This window comes from Acomys minous (assembly GCF_964271855.1).
Source record: "Acomys minous genome assembly, chromosome: 17".
NCBI classification, from domain to species: Eukaryota; Metazoa; Chordata; class Mammalia; order Rodentia; family Muridae; genus Acomys; species Acomys minous.
Window position 1 is genome coordinate 56665410 of NC_140500.1, and position 22984 is coordinate 56688393.

The following is a 22984-nucleotide window of genomic DNA, read 5'->3' on the forward strand; positions in this document are numbered from 1 at the left end:
AAACCAAGTGCAGTACTTTACTGACAATGTTTCCCTCTTCCTTATTGAATTGTTACAGTACAGTCACTGGGTGCTTGCTACTGATTTGTAGACAGTTAAGCACTCCTAACTTCCCTGTAAAACAAACTTCGGATTTCCACTGAGGACAGCATCCCACCAGGACTGCTGATCCTCATTATACACTGATCTGTAATCCAGATGGCCACAGCACCTGTTTCAGAACTCACCTGTCGGCCAATCACATGTCAGACTTGTGCAGGAATCACTACTGAGAAAGACAGTCTGCATGGGGTCACATTCATTCCCTACTCACAGGTGGTAGGCAGGCTTTCCAGCCAGTAGATCTCCAGCAAGAATGAAGAGAGGCCCTAAGGCCCACACTTCACAAATGATTCAACTATACAATATAAAAGAGTCCATGATTTTATTCTAATTTGGACCTTGTGAATTAAAATGAATTTGATTAGATGGAGCAATCCAGTAATCAAAGGAAGAAAAGCTTGTGGTGCTGTTACTGGGGTGATGCTGACCTTGCATTTTGAAGTTTCTATTCAGGAAATGGGTCCTTCTGTGGTGTCAAGGCTGGCCCTGAGATCCTGGGCTCAAGCTGTTCTTCTGCCTCTGCCTTCTAAGCAGCTCGGGCTACAGGTGTATGCTGAAACCTGGCAAGGGCTTGCGACATCAGTGAGGACTCTGAACACTCCCATCCTTTGTGCATGTGCCTGGCAGGACTTCCCCTGATGAGTATGGGAAGTTTGGTTGCAACCCTTGCATTAGGCAAACTACTCATTTAACAGAAAGACAAATCTGCACCCACTCTGATACAGGAAATTACAAAATAACTGCGAGAAGGCGAATTCCTAGAACATATATTTAGTCTTACTGGAATGAAAGGCAGGTCTCTGGTAAGGTGGCACCCTCGGATGGCAACCGCTGCTGAGGGTCCCTGATGCATGGTACACTGTCTGCTGTTTAGACAGTGGAGAATACCAAAGGAAAATGACTGAAAAAATAGCTCTCCCCCGCCCCCCACCCCTTAACACAGGGTTTCACTCATTGGCCTGGAACTTGCTATGCAGACAAGGTTGGCCTGAAACTCATAAAGATCCACCTGTCTCTGCCTTACAAGTTCTGGGGTTAAAGGTGCCTGCCACCACACCAGACGAAAGTAGCCCTTCTTATGCGACTGTCAAGACTTCTGGGTTTCACTTGATTGTTTCTGGGTGCTGACGACAGAAGCCAGGGCACTGTGCATGCTTGCGCCGAGCTGTGCACCCAAACCCTGACTTTCAAATTAAAGGATATCACAACTAACTGACTGCAAGTGCAGCCTGGCATCCAGGCTTCTTTCTTGAAGGAATCCTTAGTAATTCTTGTGTTTTTTGGGGACGGACGGTATGTCATGTAGTCCAGGCTGGCCTTGAACTCCTTCCTGTACCCCCTGAGTGCCCTGCCCACAGTAGTGTGCTCCTGTGCTAAGCTAGCTGGTACAGAGCTCTCTACACTTCCCCAAACACATGGAGGAATGGGAAGCAGTAAGCGTGCACTCTGAGTCGGCTTCCTCAGCGGAACCCCACTTATTTTAAGGCACTAAAAATGAAGGGCATGAAAAACACTAGGAATGAGTCAGAGCTTTCCAGAAATAAAAACACACTTCTGAAAACACAGCCAGTCACCTGTCCTACTTTAACATCTAAAAGAAACAGATCATTTAAAGGTTTGTAACGACAGCTCACCAGCTTTTTCATTCCCAATTTACTTCTAGGTTTCAGGTTTGTATCCACCCAGTCAAGAGGCAGCAGAGGTGTATGGGAAGGGGTTTGGGGGCTAAAAAAAAACCATGCAAGCCTAGCTAGTGGCTTAGGACCTGATTAGTGAATTGTATAACAATGGTACCCAGGCAGGCTCCCCAGTGGCTGGGAAGCTACAGATTCTCTTCCCCTGTTGCCAGGGGGAATCAGAAGGACCCATAACTTTTCTGGCTGGGAGGAGAGAGTGTTGAGATATGGTGGCCTGGAATCAGTATTAAGGCCAGGCTAATTTCTAATTTATGGCACTCCTCCTGCCTCATCTTCCCAAGTGCTAGGATTACAGGCATGAGCTACCAGGTAAATGGAATTTAAACATTTCACCCTGAAACCTCAGTCCAACAGGATTGCTCGGAACTGTCCAACAACTTCAATTTTACCATGAGAAAAAAAAATCTACATAAAGCCAAGGTTCAAGTCAGGTCAACAGGCAAATGCAAGAAGATGAGTGATTTGATAATGGAGGTAGGCGCGGTGGCTTCAGTCAAAGGAAAAGGGTTTCTTCTATGCACGTACGTGCACACATCCACACTGAACAGTAAGTGGGCTGTGGGGAGGCAGAGTGTGAGGCTCCCGCCTGTGTGCTCTTTCACGTGATGGAGAATCTGACCCACATTATGCACCCACAACTTGTGCACATGGGCCAGCTTGGCTCATATAGACTCAATGACAGATCCCAGAACACTTTGAGAGCTGCTGGCTCCACAGGAATGACTGATGCGTGGCTGAAGGGTTGACTTCTCCAGATGTGCAGTAGGTTTATATTGCTCTTCTTTCTAGAAGTCTCTCTGTTCCAAGTCCTGGAGGGATCAATCTTGATTCTTCAATGAAAGTGACTCCCAACAGGAGCTATAGGAACTCAGAGTTGCAGTGTAATACAGCCCATGTTAACTGGGGTAAAATATTCCTGGATTTAAAAAGTTTCTGGGCAGAAAAGAATCAGAGTTCTGAGTGCAGGTGGAAGGCCCCTCCTAAGGAGACACAAATGCCTACAAGTCTGGAAGTCAGTATAAACAAAAGCAGTAAGGCGCTCGCTTGCTCGCTCGCTGCTCGCTCGTGCCGAGTCCCACAGGAACTTGGCTAGTCGCCTTGAAGTGATTCCGCTCTGAGGCAGGGGACTGCTCCCTGAGAGGCTAGCCTGGAGTGGTATGACGGGTGCTGGTGGGGAGGCTGGAGGCAGGCCTCAGCCTAGTCTCAGCTCCTAGGGCTTCTGCTTGCCTGCTTTTGAAGGAAAGGGCGCTAAAGCGAACGGATCAGCGGCGGGCAGCTCTGCGGTCCGGGAGGACAGGGAGGAGACAGACACGGAGCCCGCTAGCGACTGCTTATTGCTCTGTGAAACTATCTTGTAGGCAGCGATGGGCTGCGCTTCTGGACTTGGCTCATCTTCCGGGCTATAGTGTCGGGAGTATTTAGATAAAGCCTGGGGGCGGAATGGCTTGCCAGCCACCTGCCCTGAGAAGGCTTCTTTCTGGGGCTGCAGTCCTCTGCTTCTGTCATTGGGATGGCCCCCAGGTTCCATGGGAGATGCCTTGGGAGAGCTGCTGTCAAAATGGTCGGCCACCTGGATGGAGTGGGAGGAGAGACTGGCCTGCTGTGCAAAGCCAGCCACAGGATACTGCACCTGCGCTGCGGTGTACACAGCTCTATCGCGGCCTGGAAGCAGAGGCCCTTCGCTGGGCTGACTGAGGCTGGCCTGCGCTGGCACATCCTGTGAGGAGACCTGCACAGCCAGGAACTCCTCTACGCTCCTCTTCTTGGTAAAAGGAGCTCTGGAGAACACGTCTACCTCCTCTGGCTGGGAAGGAGCTACACTGCCCTTGGTGACAAAAGGGGCTTTGGAGAAAATGTCCATGTCATCTGTGGGAGCCAGCGAGCTCCTGAAGGGGGCCGTGGCAAAGACGTCAGGCTCCCCAAGGCCTTCTGAGGCCTGCTGGCTGCTTGGCAAGAACTGGCTCTTTTTCCTATCCTGTTCCCTTTTCTCTGGCTCAGCGGACACTCCAGGCTCAGAAAACAGAGTGGCTTCTCCCAGCTTCCCCTGCAGAGGCCTGCAGTTCTCATCCTCCTCTTCAGACTCGAGAAGGAGAGGCCGAGAGCCGCTGCAGTCCAGCATGTCCCCCTCCAGGTCGGTCCCCTCCTCCTCGCTGCTGTGGAAGGAGCTGTTGCTGGAAGGGCCTTCTCGGGCCAGAGCATCAGACTCCAAGGCGTTCTGAGTCTTCGTGTCGGGGGCTCTGCAGGGCTCCGGATAGAGGGCGAGGCCTTGGGCACCCACAGATTCTTTAAAGTGCTCTACAGTAATTACAGGACAGGGACTGGGCTCTTTCTGGAGACCTAGAAAAGCACAGAATTTAGAATTAATGTGGATGCTGGTTCAGAGCTCTCTGCAACACTTAATGGTCAAACGGAGGCAGGTACACGTTGTGGAACTAAATGATAGATGTTGAAAATGGGGGGAAAAAAAACCCAGAAAAATAAAAAAAGGTCAAGCAAGGTAGATGCACACAGACTGAAGACACAGCCACCGTCTCACACTTTGGATCATGGAGGACACAATGAGCAGGAAAGGTGAGAATGTTAGGCACACAGACATTCACGGCAACTAGGCAACACTCCTACTTGCAGGCCAGGCACAGACACCTGCTCTACCTGGCTCAGAGGCAAATGAGAACAAGCCCGGTCATTCCTCTTCACATACACCAGACAGTCTGGGGCTATACAGAACCACTGCCTGGGGATGAACTCAAACTCAGCATTTGGCATGTGCTCCACTTGGCAAGGGACAGACCCCCTTGACAAGCAGAGTCCAGCTGTAAGTGCGCGCTTACGTGATGACACACTGCAAATGGTGCTCACAGAGCATGTGGAGCCCAGTGCAAATACTGCGGGTGCTGTCTGAGTCATAATAGATGACATCAACTTTGGTTGGAGTTGCTCTAGAATTTTGATTTTAGTGTCCTGGGTTAGCAAAGATCTCTTTAACGAACCCGCCATCAAATTCTTTGAGCAGAACTAATAGCAAACTCCAGTGCATAGCACAAGTGCTGATGTAGGTAGAGGTGCCTCTGGGTGCTCTGGCTTTTAAATTAAATAGACAGTTATCAGAATGCAATAGCGCTTACCTTCCAAGAGACATAAGCAGGTTAGAAGTATGTCATTGGGCACATGTTAGCAAGAGGGTAGGAAAAAGGCATATGTGACTAAGCAAGAAGAATCCAGAAAAAGGGTAGGTAGGTGGGGCTAGGGGTGGGGGACAAGATATAGTTCTTTATGGGCTCAAAAAGGAAATGTCAGCAGAATGTCCCAACCCACCAGGATATTAGTGATTGGCCATCCCCTCCCCATCCGGGCCCTCTCCCTCTGGTGAGTAACTTGCCAGACAGGAATTTCTACTACACACTGCTGGCTACTAAGATTCTTGCTTGAACTAAGAGCACACAGAGCACAGAGGAAGGGGCTACCAAGTCGGTTTATTGGGAAACCAGTCACTTAACAAGGATTTACACTGTAGAGAACACAAGGGGGGGAGGGCAAGCATTTTATTAAAAGACTATACAAAAATACTGCTTTTTGTGAATCCTGTAACTATTTTTAAATGCAGAGCTTCATTTTAATCAGTTGACAATAGATAATTTTCAGGTCCCTACCTCGATTTTAGTTTTTTTTTTTTTCCTAATAATTTGAACATACTTATGAATTCTAAACTCAAATTTCAAATTGAATTCTGTATGGTACAGTGTGGCTTTTTGAATAATATTTGAAAAATGTGATTTTAAAGAGAATAATCTTTTCCTTGCACAATAACTTGCCTGCATACAGTTAAGTGTTGATACAGAAACCAGTAGGGGATGGTTCCTACCAGATTCCTGCTCCCTCACAGTGCTTGTGGACATAATCGTCATTTATCAGGCAAGAGAACTGGGATCAGATTTATCTCAGAGATATACAGGTGACAACTAAAATGAAGCGGGAATAGGGAACCACTAACTTTTAAAATACAACTCACCAAGAAATGTAAGAGGCTCCCGAGACTCCTTAGGCCACTTTCATTCCCATGTCAGCCAGCCTATAGCCTCAGTCACAAAATTAAGGTGCACTTCATCTCTTTTCCAAAACTACCTGAATGCTGTGCTTCTCAACTGGCTCTTTTAGCACAGAGAGATAGAAGGTTGAGTGAAGCCAGATACTAACCCTCCAGCTGTATGGACTGATCACCGAATGACACTGTTTTCAGTGCAGTCAGGAATTTGAGGGAACTAAAACTGGACTCATGCAAACCAAGTCATGTACAGACTGCAAAAGGCATCTATGTACGATGCTGTCAATGTAAGACTACACTCAGAGACCTCAGGGCAGCAAGGGGAGAACTCTCATGTGCCCACCCCACACAAACTACTCTATCAGGTAGCAGGCTTTGAGTCAAGAACTCAGGTCGTATCTCTTTTTATTTTCAAAACTTCTCGAAATAACTCCATCTGGTTCCACTTGAGGCTATAAGTTGCACAGATTCGGTATGAACTCACAGATCTTCACTATTCCAGCACTATCCCAGAGAGCAAAGCGCAGCGTTCTTGGAGTGGACTGACCTTGGGAATGTTATCTGATTGACAGTGAGGTCATCAGAGTGCTCTCTAAAGAAGCAAAATCTGAGATTTAAAAATAAATTATTACTGTGTGTGTGCCCATACAAGTATGTGCTATAGTGCTCAAGCCGAAGTCCCAGGACAGTTTGCACAAGCCAGGTCTCTCCCTGCACCCCGTGGGCTCTAACTCACATCGTTGGGCTTGAAACGGGTGCTTCTACTTAATGAGTCATCTGCCTGGTCCCAAATCTGGGATCTAAACTTCAGGCTGGCTACTCTTTAGTGTGCGTCAGAATTTTACTTGTCTATACACTATAACTGAAATAATGGTGACAGGAAACAAATTCTTGCCAAAGTCTGAAGAAATGGCTTAGGTATCTTGTACACTCAGGGATTAAAAAGCAAAACATCCATGAGATGTGTACGATCAGCTGACATTCGGTGAGATCCCCATGCCCAGGACTCACAAGCTGAGCAGTGTGCAGTCCCCACGACCTCTGATGTTCATCATGAAGTCCAGCATTTGGTTCTCCCTTACGCTAGGCACTAATGGAAAAGCCCACAGCTAGATGCCAAGAGCAATTAAAGAGAGCTAGTTCTCACTGGGCATAAGTATATTCTTGCCAGCCTAGTGTTTAATTCAATTTGCCTGGCTAAAGAGAAAACTAAATTAGAGGAGAGCGGAGGCTAATTGGTGCCATTTTATCACCTAAGTATGGTGCTGGTGAATGTGTGTTTGTAGGTCTCTAATTCTTGACTGTAATGGGGCTTAATTCTCCAGGTTCGTCATAAGTCACTCAACCTCAGGACATCTCATAGGTGACATCTCACAGGTGTCTGCTCACTTGCCCTTCCTCGGGACATCTTGTACAGCTGCCCACAATTCTCTTGTCCACTGGTATTTGCAGCCACTAAATGTACTCAAGTCCTTTCTGCAGAAATGTAACGGCTACCTAAAGCTATTTACACATCTAAACATCATGCACACTTTTCAACAGATAAAAGCTTTATTCCTCTGTATGTTTACATAAGAAATTTGTTTACAGACTTATTTATACAATACTTGCGAAGCAGTGTTCATTTTTCACATTTTACTGCACAAGATAGCTTCATTACATCACTTTGCTTTGCTTCCCTGGGGAAGACAAGTTAAAGACCTAAGGTAAGAATCCATCCAGGTGACAAAGGCATATACAGCAGGGCAGAAGAGAATTCCCCAGACAGTGAATTCAGGTCACTGCATCAAAGTGAGAACCAAGGAACGGCTTCCCTCTTACCAACTGTCAGCTCAAGCAGCCCACAGGCCTAACCCCTCCCCCTTAGAGAAAGGAAACCCAGGGGAACTATATAGGCATCTTGTTACAGACTTTGAAATGGAGGCCTTCTGGGACTCAATCACTTCACAAAAGCCAAGTACATCCAACTTGGGGAACATTATCATCACGGAAAGGAAGGGGCTAATTTTGCACTGGTAAAATTAGTCTCTAGAGAGGGACGTAAATTAGTTTGCAGTATCTTCAGTGTTTCACTAAATACCCCATGCTAACCCTTGTATCAGGCAGCCTTTGATTTGCTTAACTCATTCAGTAGCAACAGACTAGGCAGACCAGGCAGGTTAAAGACTCTTGTGTCACAGCGTTTTTTTAAGCTTGGCCAAGGTGTCTACAGCATATGTTCAGCTGAGCATGGTCCCCACCCCCACCCCTCCCCCTGCATCCCGATCCCAAAGGCCTCCTCATCCCCACAGCACTGCGGAGACAGAACTAAGTCTGCCTGACTTGGGGGAAGGCTATGTTGGTTTCAATCAGAGCAAACATATTTTTGGGAAGAGCATAAGAAATGAAAATTGCAAACCACAAAAAATCTCCAAAAAAAAAAAATCCCTTTTGGATTTGTTTTCTTCCAATTATTAGTAACAAAAGTTCTAGAATTCTGATCTGATCAGAAAAAGCCAAGTTTAACACTAAATGCTAGCGAACAGTGACAACTTCTTTTAAGGGAGTTTAAAACCCTGTTGTCTTTAAATTTCCTGAAGACCCGGGGACTGCAAACCTTCCCTTACTTAGAGTGGTAGTGAAATCCCTCGTGGCCATGAAGTCTTCTCTAGAAATTGCCTGTGGAGTTTCAGTGTCTTCAGTGATACCCCTGTTCTTCATCTTGTCAGTGGTTTTGCTTTTTGGAATAGCTCAGTGTTATTTACAGGCAGAGGTGTTGGGGAAAACAGATCAGAAAGAAGATGCTGTGAGTGCGCGAGCCACGTTCTTGCTACCTCATCTGACAATGTTATGTCTAGGGACAAGAGTTAGACAACTCTGATGTCACTGGCCTGCCTTGCTAGGTCAGCACCCACTTTCCAAGCAAAATCAGATGCTTCCACAGGGAACATTCAATCACATGAACCATTTCTGATATGTCTACTTCAGAAATCATTGTAACAATTATAATACTACTTAGAAGTGACCACTTAAACTTTATCTCCTCTGAAGACCATATTTTTAAAAACTTTAGGAGTTAAATTTGGTTTTCTGAGGGTGGGGTGGGGGAGAATACCAATTTTTGATACTTTCTGGTACAGTAATTACTTCCACTCAGCAGAGAGAAGATCAAATAAAAAATGTGCACATTGTATTTGCCCATATTTTAACAGCAAGTCCCTGATTATACAGATTAAAATAATGGAATTCTCTGGATTCTGTTTTACTGCAACAGGTAAGGTTGTGTGTGCTTAATATTACAGAAGGAAAATCTATCTCTAAGCTTTTGGTGATGTGGGCTTTTACTCAGGTAACCAGCAAATCGCAACAAGTTCTGTTCATTCTGATCCTCTGCAAGCAAAGGCTGAAGAAAGCTGCAGAAATACCCGAAGGACATCCGGACTATATGGTCCTTCACAGTCCTCCTAAACAATAGCACAGTGATGCTATTCTTCACCGTCTCAGATAATGCCTGTTTAAGGTCATAAGCCAGATCTGGATTTGGTCCTAGTAGCCTGAGCGCCCCTGCCCCGTTCTCAACAGCCTGCCTTCATCAGCTCAGGCCCACACTAGTGAGATGGAAAAAATGAGCTGGTGGACAGTCATGCCCGGCCCTCTTATAGTTTAGACTTGGTCCACGCATCTCTAGGTACCACACACCATGCTCTTCTCAAGTCACTCCCTCAGCTTAGGGTGATACTGGTCTAAGGAAGGTGGTGCTCACCAAGTCATTAGAATGTATTCCTCTACAGAAAAATAGCTCTGCTTGCCAACGCCTTCCTACGGAAGAATCTGGCCAGGTCTCTTGCTATCCCACCCAGGCACCATCTTCCTTGGCGAGAGTCTTTTAATTTTCATTAGTGTCTCCATTAAGCCTTATTGAGCCAAATGACTAGACAATATATCTCAATATAATTATGGGTGACGCATGAAAGAACAGTTTAGAGACACTTAACCTAATTTCTAGACTGCACCCTTCATAGCTGCGATTAAACTGAGAAAGTAGACACTTCATTATATTGCTACTGTTTGCATGAGGAAAAAAAAATATGAAACCACAGACCTAAAACATTACCCTTATTTAAAAAATAAACATTTCCTTCATTAGTTTATACATTCTTTCTGTGTCCAGGAAAGAGGACACAACCATTTCCTGTCCACCAAGGGGTTAACCAAGTCCTGCTTCCCTGCAGCCCACTTGTGGAGAGCTCTTCATGACATCTCCATCCTCGCTGCACACCACGCCTCGCTCACTTGTAGAAAGCTTCTCTTCTAGCAGAGGCCTTTCCTCTCAGCTCATCTAGGCTCAGCTGGACAGGAAGTACGTAAAGTCAGGAGGAAGACTGAGTGTCCACTCTTCCTGCTGTCACACTGCTGGAGACAACGGTGGCCCTCCAGAGGGCAGTGTTTGCAGGCTCTTGCTGCTGCTGGTTCCCCACCACTTAAAGTGCAATGTGAGCAAGAAAAAAACAACATAGTAGCAGAGAACAAGCAAACGGATTTGGGATTTTATTTGTACAAATCTGATGAACTCAAGAGTTTCCTTTCCAACCCTGAAGGACAGCACTTGCGGAAAGGGTTCTCTGCACCCACTCCTCTTCTAAAGGGTGACTTTACAAAAGTGCTCTCCACAGAAGGAAATGAAACACTCCTTGATGAATAAGTACACACAGGGTGAGCGGGAGGCATGTTGTAGGGCAAGTGCAGGGGCCTTTATTTAAATCTCTGAACAATAGTCTACGGTCAGGGAAGAACTACTCTTTGTTTGGTCTTTTAAATCTAGGAAGCCAAGGAAAGCCACTGCACGCATTCCATCAGCTTCAGCCTTCAACTTAAACAACAGAGAGGAGGTAAGCAGCCACAGTCAGACTGGGCCCAGCAGACTTATTTCTGATTATCTGAAAATAAACAACATGCTTGGCTCTACAGAGACAGAGGCCTGCTGAAAGCTTAGAGCAAGGCATACACTGTACCTGCAATACTTCCATGTGTGACACTGTAGGAACGCTGTGTGGTTATACACGGGGGAGATCAAAACCCTGTACAGACACCTGATGTCGGACTTGAAATGCCAAGGGGAAACAGAACTAGTCAGCATCTTCATTTATACACAATTTACAATATTTGATTCAAAATAAAAAAATCACAAGAAAAATACATCTGTTTCTGCTACAATTCCTTCCCTTCCCCATCCACCCCCCATGAAAAGTCTTCTAGTAAAAGGTTTCATGTTCCCACCACTGTCTTGTTTTGGTCTAATTCTGAGATCCCAGCTTGGACCAGGTAACACGGAAGGATGGCAATGCTTGGTATTTATATCACATACGCATTTATTCAAGGATCTCAAGCACTTGCAGTCACACCTCCAGATTTGAAAAAATCACGATTCAATGGAAGCCAGATAGCTAGACAAACGCCGGGAAGGTTGCATGGGGCTTAGGAGCCCTTGGCTCATCCTACTACCAAACACGGTCAAAGCTGGCTGGTCAGAGCTGAGCCCAATTTCTCTTCACAAACACATCTTACTAGTTGTGCCCTGTTTTAACTGCACACCTGTCTCCAGACTTCTGCCTGGGGGTAAGACCAGCCACAGCCGCCATGTCCTCAGGAGACTGCATCGATATAAAAAGCAAGAACGGACACACACTCATCAGCATCTGGGAGACGGGCTACAGGACTGACATGGGGGCCATTCCTAGCAAGAGTGAGACAAAGTGTCCATCACAGGCTCAGTGACAGCCAAGCTTCTGTGAGTGGAGTCCAGCAGAGGTGAAGCTCGGGGCAGTCAGCACTTGAGTTAAGATAATGCCATTGAAGATGGGGAGTGAGAAAACACAGCAAACTAACGAGGGGAGCCGGCCAAGGAGCGGATCTGGAGGGTCAGAGATTTTTCTTTCCTTATCATTTCTATAGGAGAAGGCAAGGGGTAGGAGGGAGGGGCTTGAGGGCCCCTTATTTGCAGATTAAAAAAAAATCATTTTTCTTATAACTCCGTAATGAAATGTGTATTACGGCATGAAGGTTACAGAACTGCGTCTGCTACTGGCTCACGGCTACAGGTCTATGAGCTGATCCACCAGCAGCAAAGACCTGGCTAGGTTGGGAAGACTGGACTCAGAGCTCCCACTGCTGTTTCTAGAGTGCCCACCTGGAAGTGGAAAGATAGGATTCAGTACAAAACACAGGGTTAGGGTTAGATGTGCAGAGCAAGCAAAGGAGAAAAAGAAAACCAAAGAAACCCAGAGAAGCAACATTTCACGTTTAAAAAGTCTTACATGTTGACTTCTAAACATAACCATTGGCTAGCCACCACCTCCCACCAACTGTTCACTCCATGCATACCACTGTAGAGGCAGGACACTGCAGAGATGCTGCTGGCTCTAAACCAACACGTTTGCCTAGGAAGCTCTGGCTGTACACTAACCCCCTACCAACAGAAACTCACCACTCCCCAAAGTAAAAATTAATTTTGCTTTGGGGAAAATTAGTTGCTAGGATATTATAATAAGAACATTTAAAAAAAAATAGGTGTTTTGTTTTGGTGTTTTGTGCATGTTCACATGATTCAACATGCCAAAGAAGAAAAATGATGTTCTATAATGTCTACAGATGCAGTAGACACCAAAACACTGCCGTTAGCTCTCTGTTAAGAATCTATATCTCTTTGTAGATTTTCTGATTATGATAAAAATGTTCAACACTTCTGACATATACCTTCAGGATTCTTCCATCTGGAGAGCACTTTCTTTTTGGGTTGACATTTCATAAAAACTAACTCTTCTCTAAATAAACCCCAGTCTGTGATGTTTAAGCTACATAGATCGACACCTCCGGCTGCCTCACATGTTGGTCCAGCCTACACTGATTGCCACCATCCAGTGTCCTTCACCAAATGGAAGCTCCCATCCACCATGCAGGCTAGGGACACTGCTTTGATGAGAACTGATGCCAAGCTCTTGTCTCTTCTCCAGCCTCTTTCTTACCTTGTGTGTTTTTGGTTATCAGTACAGGAATAGGGTCAAACTCATCTTCTGCCACTTTTTCCGAGCCCTCAGCGACACCAAAACCTGAGATGAGATTACTATCTTCTGCAGCTTAATACAGTATGCAAGCACACAAGCAGAAACAACAGAGGAAGAAATTAGCAAATGAGAAAACAGGAAAAAGTCACCAAACCTTCAACTATGAGCAATCACCGTTCTTAAAGGTGAAAGCTCTTATTTTTCTGAGTTGAAATAAAAGTGGAAAATACAGGTATATAGAAGTAAGAACATTTAGATTTTACAATGTTAAGATTTCATAAATGACTAAGAAATGGGTTATCAAAGAATTCTCTACTGTGTAGAGACCATATAGTCGTGAAGTTTCTCTACACTGTCACTATCGTTATTGTCAACAGAAGCCTGGCTAACAACATCTGAAATGTTCAAAGCCTGGGGCAAGAGACAGAGGAGCAACTATGCAGAGGCTGGGTCCCAGCTCCATAGCAGTGTGTGCTTTAGCAAGTGCAAAGGTGAATTTGATCCTAGGACCCAAAACCAACAATGGAAGAGAAGTAACCAATATATATATAAGGCAAGACTCTCAGCTCTGTGAAAAAAGACTTTTAAATAACTCAGAATACTGCCGTACAAAAGCACACACACTGACACCACCAGCACAAGTTTCTTAGACTACCTCCTCCTCAATTTTGGGGTTTTGTTTGTTGGTTTTTGAGGTAGGGTCTCATTATGTAGCCCCAGTTGCCTGGAACCATAGAAATCAGCCTGCCCCTACCTCCCTGCCACACCTGCATATTGTCCATTCTAATTAAAGCTAGCCCCCAGCAAATGCTCGCTGAGAATTATTTGGTAGGCACTCTGGTTACACACTGATACAAAACACCCCTGCCAGCTACCAGTATCTGTACAGCTGTAAAACAGAACCAGCTATCATCACTGCAAACCATGAGCACCTTTGGAGGCCACCTTCTTGAAGTTCCTTTGAAAAGGGCTTAACTTGTTCAATTTTTAATACATCTCAAACACAGAATTAAGCTTACTGCCTGCAAGCAATCTCTCACCATGACTGACCCCAGAACCCAATCCAAGCTAGTCTGCCTGCAAAATCTCAAACCAAAGAAGCCACATCTAAGAAGTGAAATGGCAGGTTAGAACGAGAAACCCAGCAATCACTTATGACTCAAATATTATAACTTTCACAAGTTCAATTTTTGAGGAATGTGCTTCTTTTGTTTTTTTGGTTTTTCAAGACAAGGTTTCTCTGTGTAGCTTGGGGTGTCCTGGAATTCTTTTTGTAGACCAGGCTGGCCTTGAACTCACAGAGACCCACCTGCCTCTGCCTCCCGAGTGCTGGGATTACAGGTGTGCACCATCACCACCCAGCAAAGAATGTGCTTCTTTATACTAAAAAAAACTTGAATAAGGTTTGATGAAATGACTTTTTTTTTTTGAGACAGGGTTTCTCTGTGTAGCCTAGGCTATCCTGGAACTAGCTCTGTAGACCAGGCTGGCCTCGAACTCACAGAGATCTGCCTGCCTCTGCCTCCCAAATGGTTAGATTAAAGGTGAGAGCCACCACTGCCTAGCTATGAATTTACTTTCTAAAGCCAATCAATCAGTGGCTCACCCATCTATAGCGTGGACTATCTGTATCCCAGTTCCTGTCAGGAAGTGGTTCCCACACCTGTCTGTAGTTGCCAGGGCTTGTGAGCTACTCTGAGAAGAACTCTAACAGTGGCCAAAGCCATTTCCATAGAAATGGGCAGTCTGGATACTTTACTAACAAAGACTTTTGACAAGGGGAACTCCCCAGCAGCTGTTCAGCTCTTGTGCTCAGGGATATATGTGGGTCCAAGAAGGAAGACTTTACCTTTGTGAGTGGGAGCAGAAAGTGCTATAGGGGCAAACTCTTCCAGAAGGTCAGCAGTAGGGTTAGAAAGCAGAGAACAGTCAAGCAGAGAGTCTTCCCCAGTGAGAGAGTCTGAATCCAGTTACCAGCATCCCAGGCAACGATGGCGTTAAACAGCACACAACAATATTGTGAGGTTACTTTAAAATTATTGCATATATACAATATTGCATATATACAACCCAAGGTGCAGAAAGAAAATCAAAAGAAACACACTGAACTCTCTGAACTTCTAAGGACAAAAACATGTATCCTAGATTACATATAAAGATTTTTACCTCAGAAGCTGCTGGTTAAACAAGTCTGTGATTGAAATGTCAATAGAAACAACCTAATTCTCTGCAAATACCATTTGGAAAAGGCCTTTGTAACTAGAGTTTCACTTAACTTTTCCTCACTCAGGGGAAAGTTACTACTTACTTAAGTGCTAAAACAGTTCGGGAAGGAAGCTTCCTGACCCTCCTGGGTTCCCACTCAAAATGTCTATTATTACTATTCACTAAATTTGAATTCTCCTTTGAATATATGGTATTCTTCCATGTAAAGAATTAGAGAAAGTAAAATTCAGAGATGAAGCATTTGAGCAGGGAGTGTTTCCTGATAGAACACTTTCACATGAGGAAAACCAGAGGCAGCTGTGCCTTTGGAGGGACATTTTTCATATGCATTAGTTTATCATAGAAGTTTATCACCTAAGGCATACAACCAGACAACCTTATCAGGTAATGAGGACTCACAGAGATGAAGGCAGTCAGCTTTGTTTGTACAAGACTGAAAGCAATACCGGGTCCAAAGACGATTTCAATTTTGCCTACAAGCTAAACGGAAAATCACCTCTAGATGATGAAGCCCTGATCTGGAAAAATATTATCAGCAGGCAGGAGATGAGCTCCAACAGATCCAGATGGCACTGACTGTGTACAGTGGGGGACGGGGGACGCGCCTGCTCGGCAGCTGGAAGGGCTAAGGCAGTCGTTTACCTGAGCAGACTTCCGCTAAGGAGACAGAGAGACCTACTACCAGTGAAGAGAATCTTTTTTCCTTTCTGGTATTGGGGATTGACTGTTGATAGGATTCTGTACACACTCTGCAAGCCCTATGTCATTGAGCTGTATCCCCAGCCCTGGGAAAAGACTATTGAGTGACAAAATTCTGTAACCAAGGCAAGCCCCGGAGTCACTCTTCAGAAAAACTTCGAAAAGTACTCAGTTCTTTAGCACAAGGACACACTCAACATCTAGAAGCTGGCATTGTAAAAACAATTCATAGCATCCACTGTAAAACCAACCAGAATGCAAAGAAACAAAGGCTCATCGTCACAGGTGGGAAGGCCTGCTCTGAGGCTCCTGCACTGACCAGCTCTGCAGCTACACAGACCCTGACTGACCTGTGCGGTTCGAGGTCACAGACTCCGTCTGAGATGGAAGGCGCTGGGCAACAGGCAGCTCCAGTCCAGGAATGAGACTTTCAACAGCAACATCGGCTTTTTCTTTTGTAGCAGAGCGTTAACAGTGGAGAGGAAAGGATAAGAGAAGGAAGAAGTCAGAGGCTGCTCAGGAAAACCTGTGAAGGCTTGCTTCCACAAGTCTCAGGCAAGCTGCAAAGCACAGTCTGCGACCTTATTTCTGCTGCTGTCTGGGCTTCGATGACTGAGCATGCATGCACAAAGCTAACGATGGGGAAGACACATTGGTCACCAGCTCCTACAAGTAAGCTACTTTCAAGTAACAAATTCTTCCATGTCACAAAAGATTGGCTTCAAGACAGGCAATAGTGGCTCACATCTGTAATCCAACAACTACTGAGACAGGAGGATTGCCATGACTTCGAGGCCAGCTAAGCTACACATGGTGATGCCCTACTTCAAAACGCCAACAATGATCAAAACAGCTTCATTCATTAGGCTGGACAATTTCCCCTCTTTAATGGAACAGATTTCCTCCTCTAATCTAATGCACAATCCTCAAATTCGCCCCCACCCTATCCCACAGTGCAGCAGGGAGTACGCTGCACATCATGAGGTCTCACAGATGGAGGCTTATCTTTCTGTGAGGCAATAGCATTCCCAAATGCTAGCACACCTTGTCTAAAGTCTCATGACTGAACCTTCTGAGAGTCCAGACAGACAGTGCATATATTTTGCTTACACAGCAAAAAACGTGTAACTAAGTAGGAAGATCAAGCCCCTGCCCTGGTCTGTCTTGGGCTGAAGCAGCAGGCCGACTCCCTGGTATTTGTTACACGCACTGGCCTTCTGAAGAAGGATCAGTTCAAGTCTGTTAAGTTCAGGGACGTTCCTAGGACCAGTTAGAAATCAACTGTTTCACAAGGTTTTCTTTTTGCACATTCCTCCTTATTAATAAGACACTGGAGAAATCACAGATCATCAGTAAAGACCAAAGTTACATGTCGTGTACATGGAAAGCAGAAAGAGACAGCTCACTTGGAGTAGCGGGAGGGGAGCTAACGGCCTTGACTGATGGATTCCCACCATGCACAGGCCTACAGAGGTAGGTCTCAGGGTACTTGTGCCCTCCACCCCACCCCATGCCAGAGCTCACCCCATCCCCACCCCATCACAGGCATGACTGAAGAAACACACAGTGATTTTACCAATCACAGCATCAGAAGTACTGCCAAAAGGATCTGCCATAGGCAAGAGGTCAGGGAGCAGAAGAGAAGTATCAGGAGATTTGAGTCCCTCGATTAGTTTTTCTAAGTTGGGAAAGAGGTAAAGAAAAGGCAAAACGCAATGAGATCTTAAAGCAAGTGGATCGTTTACTGCTTTCCATGAAAACACAGTTTAGACATCCTCACTTTAAAGACTCACCATAAAAACAAAGGCCATTAATATCATGTTAACAATATGCTTTTCCAGGGTTGGTTCAGTGGGTAAAGGTGTTTGCCACCATGCATGAAAAAACTGAGTTCAATTCCAGGGAGCTAGCCAGTGGAAGGAGAGGACAAATTCCTACAAGCAATCCTCTGCCTTCCATATACGCACTCACATACATACAACACAAAATAAATATGTAAACCAATAAATGTAATTTTAAAAAGTATGCCTTCCAAGACATGAGAAGATTTAAAAGTTACTTCCCCAGGTGAAATAAACTCAAGGTGAGGTCACTGGGTCTGTTCACCCTTGGTTTTATCTGAAGCACTTACATGATAACCATCGCCAGTTTTAAATGTGTGCAGTGTGGTGACTGTTGACAAATTTATACATTCATACAATCACCACTAAAGTAATGCTATAGACTGCTTCCAACTTTCAAATGCATGTGCCCCTTACAAGTAAATGCTTCCTTTTCCCCACAGGCACTGGCAACAATAGGCCTGTTTTTTGTCTATATTGTTTTGCCTTTTCTAGATTCCCAACCCCGTCCTCCTTTTAAAAATACATGGTCTCAATAACCCAGGCTGGCCTTAAATTTGCTATGTAGCCAATGATGACATCAAACCTTTAATTCTCCTGCCTCTACCTTGTTAGTGCTGGGATTATAGGCTCAAGACTGAAACCAGAACCTTGAACATGCTAAGCGAGCACTCTACCTAGTGAGCTAAATTCCAAGCTCCAGATTTTCCATTTTATTTTTTATTGTTTTATCTATCTATCTATTTATTTTTGGTTTTAAAAGAAAGGGTCTTTTTAATGCAGTCCTGGCTGGCCTAGAGCTTGCTATGTAGACCAGGCCAGCCTCAAACCCAGAGATCTTTCTGGCTGCCTCCCGAGTGTTGAAAATAGAGGCATGCAGCCTCACTCAGATGGAGTTCCCTCTCTTAGCACAAAACTTGGCAGTCTACCACGTTGCCGCCTACCATGCGTTTCAGAGTGTGGATGTGCCAACTGTGGCCCAATCCCCAGCTCAGCTGACGTACACTTGGCTCTTCTATTACTCCTTTGCTAACATTTGCACAGGTATGTATCCACTGTCCTTACTGGATTTACATTTCAACCTATTTTAATTTAAATTTTCACTTTGAAACAACTTATAATTCATTAAGAAAACCAATTCAGCCCCAGGTAAGACACCTGCACCACTTGCCTGCTGCCTGTGCACCTGAAGCACACAAGACGCTGACTTACCTTGGCAGCAGAACAGGCACTTGGGTGTCCCTCACTTGAATATTAAGTGAGCTAAAAGCCCAGAATCTTTGCTTCTATTTAATTTGGGTCAGAGTCTTCTCACCTCTAAACATAAGCTACTAATCACTGAATGAGTGTCTAAAATTAGTGAGACAAGGTTGATTAGCCCTAAATTCCTTAAACTTACCTCCCTCCCTCATCCTGCTTCAGAGCTGAGGCCAGATATAAGGGTAGTTAAGGTGTTTTAACATCAGCTTTTACAAAGTCCTGTTCAAATCCTTGAAAAAGCCTCTAGTATTCTCCATTCATTGTCCTGTGGAGTCCAGAAACTGAGATTGTCCCATGCTGAGATAGATCACTCCTAAGTGGGAGCAATCACCCCATAGCTGAGGCTGCTGCTCATCCCACCCCAGCAGGAACAATCACTTCATGGGAACCAGACTGCCCTCCAAGTACTAGAGACAGTGAGCAGTCAGACTACTGTCTGGACAAGCCTTCTAGCTAGACACATTCTTACCCCACCCCAGTGTTTCCTGTCTAGGCTTAAGAGGCTCATGCCAATGTCCTGATGCTTGACTCGGAAACCCAACCTCCACCTCCCAGCAAGGCCTCAGTGACTAAAAGCCTTTCCTGTCTTTCACCACTACTTTTGTTTGGCTTTTTAGGGGTGAGTGGCAGGACCTAATATCCTGGGGACACCCTCCACTGACTACTCCCATCAGACTTCTGGTGTTAGATTTTGGCTACAGCTTTATCTCAGGAGATTCTCTTAAGCCTAAAGATGGATCACTGCTGACATTTGGGGCAAAGAAATAAAAAGATGTCAGAATCCACATTTGCTACACTGAGTACTGCAAAGCGGGACAGTATACACACAAGACAACCTTAGCCATTCCTTTAGTCGGAGACACCACTAACCCTCTACTTATCTTCAACCTAGTAATGGTAGAACATTAACCTGAAACCAAGTAATGGGTCACAGGAAGAAGGGAATTTAGAGCTGCACTTCTATTACAGGAAGATTATGGCCACATAAATTCTGCCTTGCTCAGATAAAATAAAGTTAAAATGTTTGTTTGAGAAAAGGGAAACTGCTTCAAGTTCAAGAACACACATAAAACATTTTACTGGATTCACAGTGTTCTAGGCCAATGGAAACTGAAGGAAGCAATAAACAGACATTGACTACAGACAGGAGTCAACTTCAGATACCATGACAGGCGCTAACTTGCTCCAATCAAGCGGAAGACTCCACTGCAGAGGCACAGCAAGATGAAGACTACATGGCAGAAAAAAGACTTTAAAAAACGTGAAGCAGATCTGTTATAGAGAATGAAGACACAGATGTCTCTGAATTACATGACAATGTAATTACACTTCTTGTTTGTACCTGATTAAAGAATAAAATGAGCTTCTTGAAGCAGAGGATGTGAAAAACACAGAAAACTAGCAAAGATCAAAGGCACTGTCATCAGTCTTGTACTGTACAAAGCATTTTATTTTAGAAAATTATATTGAAAATATCTTTCATAATACTGGTTAAAACTGATGGTTTCCAGAAAAAAATGAACATTCCTTTATTCTGAACACTAGTTTGGGGTTTAGCCCTGCCGCTCCCTGCTCCCACCACCACCAAAAAAACCTTTCCATTTTTAAAAATGTAATTTGGGCTGGTGAGAGGACTCTGAAGGCAAAAGCACCTGTCTTCAGGTATGATGACAAACCACAAGATGGAATGAGAAAACTGACTCCTTTATGCTGTCCTTTGACCTCCACATAAGCACCACGGCACAGTGCCCCTTACCTCCACCCAAAAAGTATATGTGAAAAAAAAATGTGGCTGGGTGTGGTGGTGCATGCCTTTAATCCCAGCACTCAGGAGGCAGAAGCAGGTGGATCTCTCAGTTTGAGGCCAGCCTGGACCACAAGGCAAGTTCCAGGACAGCCAGAACTACACAGGGAAACTTTGTCTCAAAAACCAAAAACCAGCCAACCAACCAAACAAAAGGTGTGTATTTGGGTTTTTTGATGAAACAGAAAAGGGGGAGGATGGGGCAAACTGCTCCTTTTTGGAAGGCATGTTTTCTGACCACACCTGGAAATGCAGGCTATTCACACAGCTAATTTGCATGGTCACTGCTGTTGGGCAATACTTGGATGCTAGAATGTGGGAGTTGGGAGGGGTAGAGCAATACCAGGCAGAAAAGCTCATATGAGACCACCTTCTGTACAAGGTGGTGCTGTGCACAGACAGCCTCTGCCTGCCCAGGATCCCCACTACGAGGGAGGGTCCTCACTCAGGCAACTGGGACCCTCACAACACAAGAAGGAAATAAACCTTTCACAAACCTGTCTAAGTTACATGACAAAGATGGCTCTCTGACGTGAGGCTGGGGTAGCTTACAATTTGTAATCTTGCCCCTTTTGAAAAACAAAAGGAAGCTGGTGTGGCAGTGCATACCTGTGACTCTAGCATTTGAGAGGCAGAGGCAGAGGCAGGGGCACTGCAGTGTGGATTTGAAGAGCTCCAGGCCAGGGAGGGCTACATGTGAGTCCGCGTCAAAGGAAGATTCTGACTGCTGCAATACAAACCCGAGGATCAGAACACACGATCTACCAATGTGCTCAAAGGATAGTTTGTTATGCATCGCAGCTAAAAACAAGCGATGTGGCTGCTACAGTATAGTAGTTTGAATGTGTTGTCTCCCATAATCGCCAGCATTTGCATACTTGGTCCCCAGCTGGTAGCTGTTTGGGCATACTTAGGAGGGGCTCCCCTGCTGGAGGAAGCATGTCACTAGGGATGGCCTTGAAGGCTTCAAAAGACTCTTGCCAGCCAGGCATGATAGCACATGCCTGTAATCCCAGCAATCGGGAGGCAGAGGCAGGTGGATCGCCGTGAGTTCCACGCCAGCCTGGTCTACAAAGCGAGTCCAGGACAGCCAAGGCTACACAAAGAAACCCCGTCTCGAAAACATCTCCCCCCCCCCACGCAAAGACTCTTGCCCTTTGAGTTCACTCTCTCTGCTTTCTATCTGGTTTCAAGTGTGAGTCCCCAGCTCTCTCCGCTTCTAGCTCTAGTTGCCGTGCCTGCATCCTGCCATGCTCCCCTGCCGTAATAGTGACACACTCTCATCCTCTGGAACCACAAGTCCAACCATAAGCTCGTTCTTCTGTACGTTGCTTTGGTCATGATGTTTTTAATCACAGCCACGAGAAAGCAATTAATACATACAGCTCTTGGCTTTTGAAATGTGTGACTTGTCAGGGCAAACAAGCCTTGTAAGACTTATAATGAAAAATGCTGTTTTTAAATTTCAGTCGTTCTATGGAGTGAAAGAAACACCAATTACTCTGATGCAATCATTATACTCTGTGTAAATGAACTGAAATGTCATGCTGAACCCAGTAAATAAATGTGATTACTATCGTCAAGATTAAAAACAAAGCCAGGCATGGTGATGCATGCCCACAGGCCCAGCACTTGGGAAGTAGAGGCAGGAGGAATAAAAATTCAAGGCCAGCTTAGGTTACAGAAAATGTCTCAAAAAGCCAAAACTAATATAAAAATAGAAAAACAAGTCTAGCCACTGTAAATAGTTGGTGAGACAACAGACAGTAAGCTGCCGCAGCATCTTCAAGTGAGCATCAGAGCAAGCACCACGCCCCATTCTCACTCCACGCTAGAGAACTCCAACTATTGGAAGACACGGTGTCTAAAACAAGGCACTTAATGATGAACGATCTTGAACTTTTCCGTATCACAAGGCAGGAGCTGGCAATGAAGACGAGGTCAGGCCAGAAGGGGAGAGTCTGATACTCAGCACCTCTTGCTTGTCTCTTCAGGAGATGATGGAGGGCACACAGCCAAGAGCCCTCCAACGCCATGAAGTAGCACTTATGGGCTGCTAACGTGGGCTCCTCTAGTCATGCAGAACTCTGATATCAAGAGCTCAGAGCTGAAGAGGTACTATCAGAATTGTTTTCCCAAACCCTTGTGTACTGCAGGGAAGTAAAAAGAATGGCACAGTCTCTTTGAAAGACAGTGTGACAGTTTCTCAAAGCTTAAAAACAGACTTACCATATGCCCTGGCAAAAAGAAAAAAAGCACAGTTGCAAGGAGAT

At 45.2% G+C, this 22984-nt stretch overlaps 1 protein-coding gene across 19 annotated transcripts in view; it reads right to left on the reverse strand.

The window, feature by feature from the left end:
* Nucleotides 1–855: 855 nt before the first annotated feature.
* Nucleotides 856–22984, reverse strand: part of AAK1 (AP2 associated kinase 1) — a 150699-nt gene continuing 128570 nt past the window's right edge. For 3 of the 19 annotated variants that reach the window (XM_084766843.1, XM_084766832.1, XM_084766844.1), the window contains exons 18-22: nt 17383–17484; nt 16157–16258; nt 14731–14841; nt 12843–12953; nt 856–4136 (exon numbers count right to left, since the gene is read on the reverse strand). In XM_084766843.1, the coding sequence (XP_084622969.1) occupies nt 3010–4136; nt 12843–12953; nt 14731–14841; nt 16157–16258; nt 17383–17484 (1553 nt within the window). In that variant the 3' untranslated portion in view covers nt 856–3009. Of the gene's footprint in view, nt 4137–7373; nt 12008–12842; nt 12954–14730; nt 14842–16156; nt 16259–17382; nt 17485–22984 lie in introns of those variants that run through there. The other 16 variants (XM_084766837.1, XM_084766836.1, XM_084766838.1 and 13 more) reach the window with 11 other exon arrangements.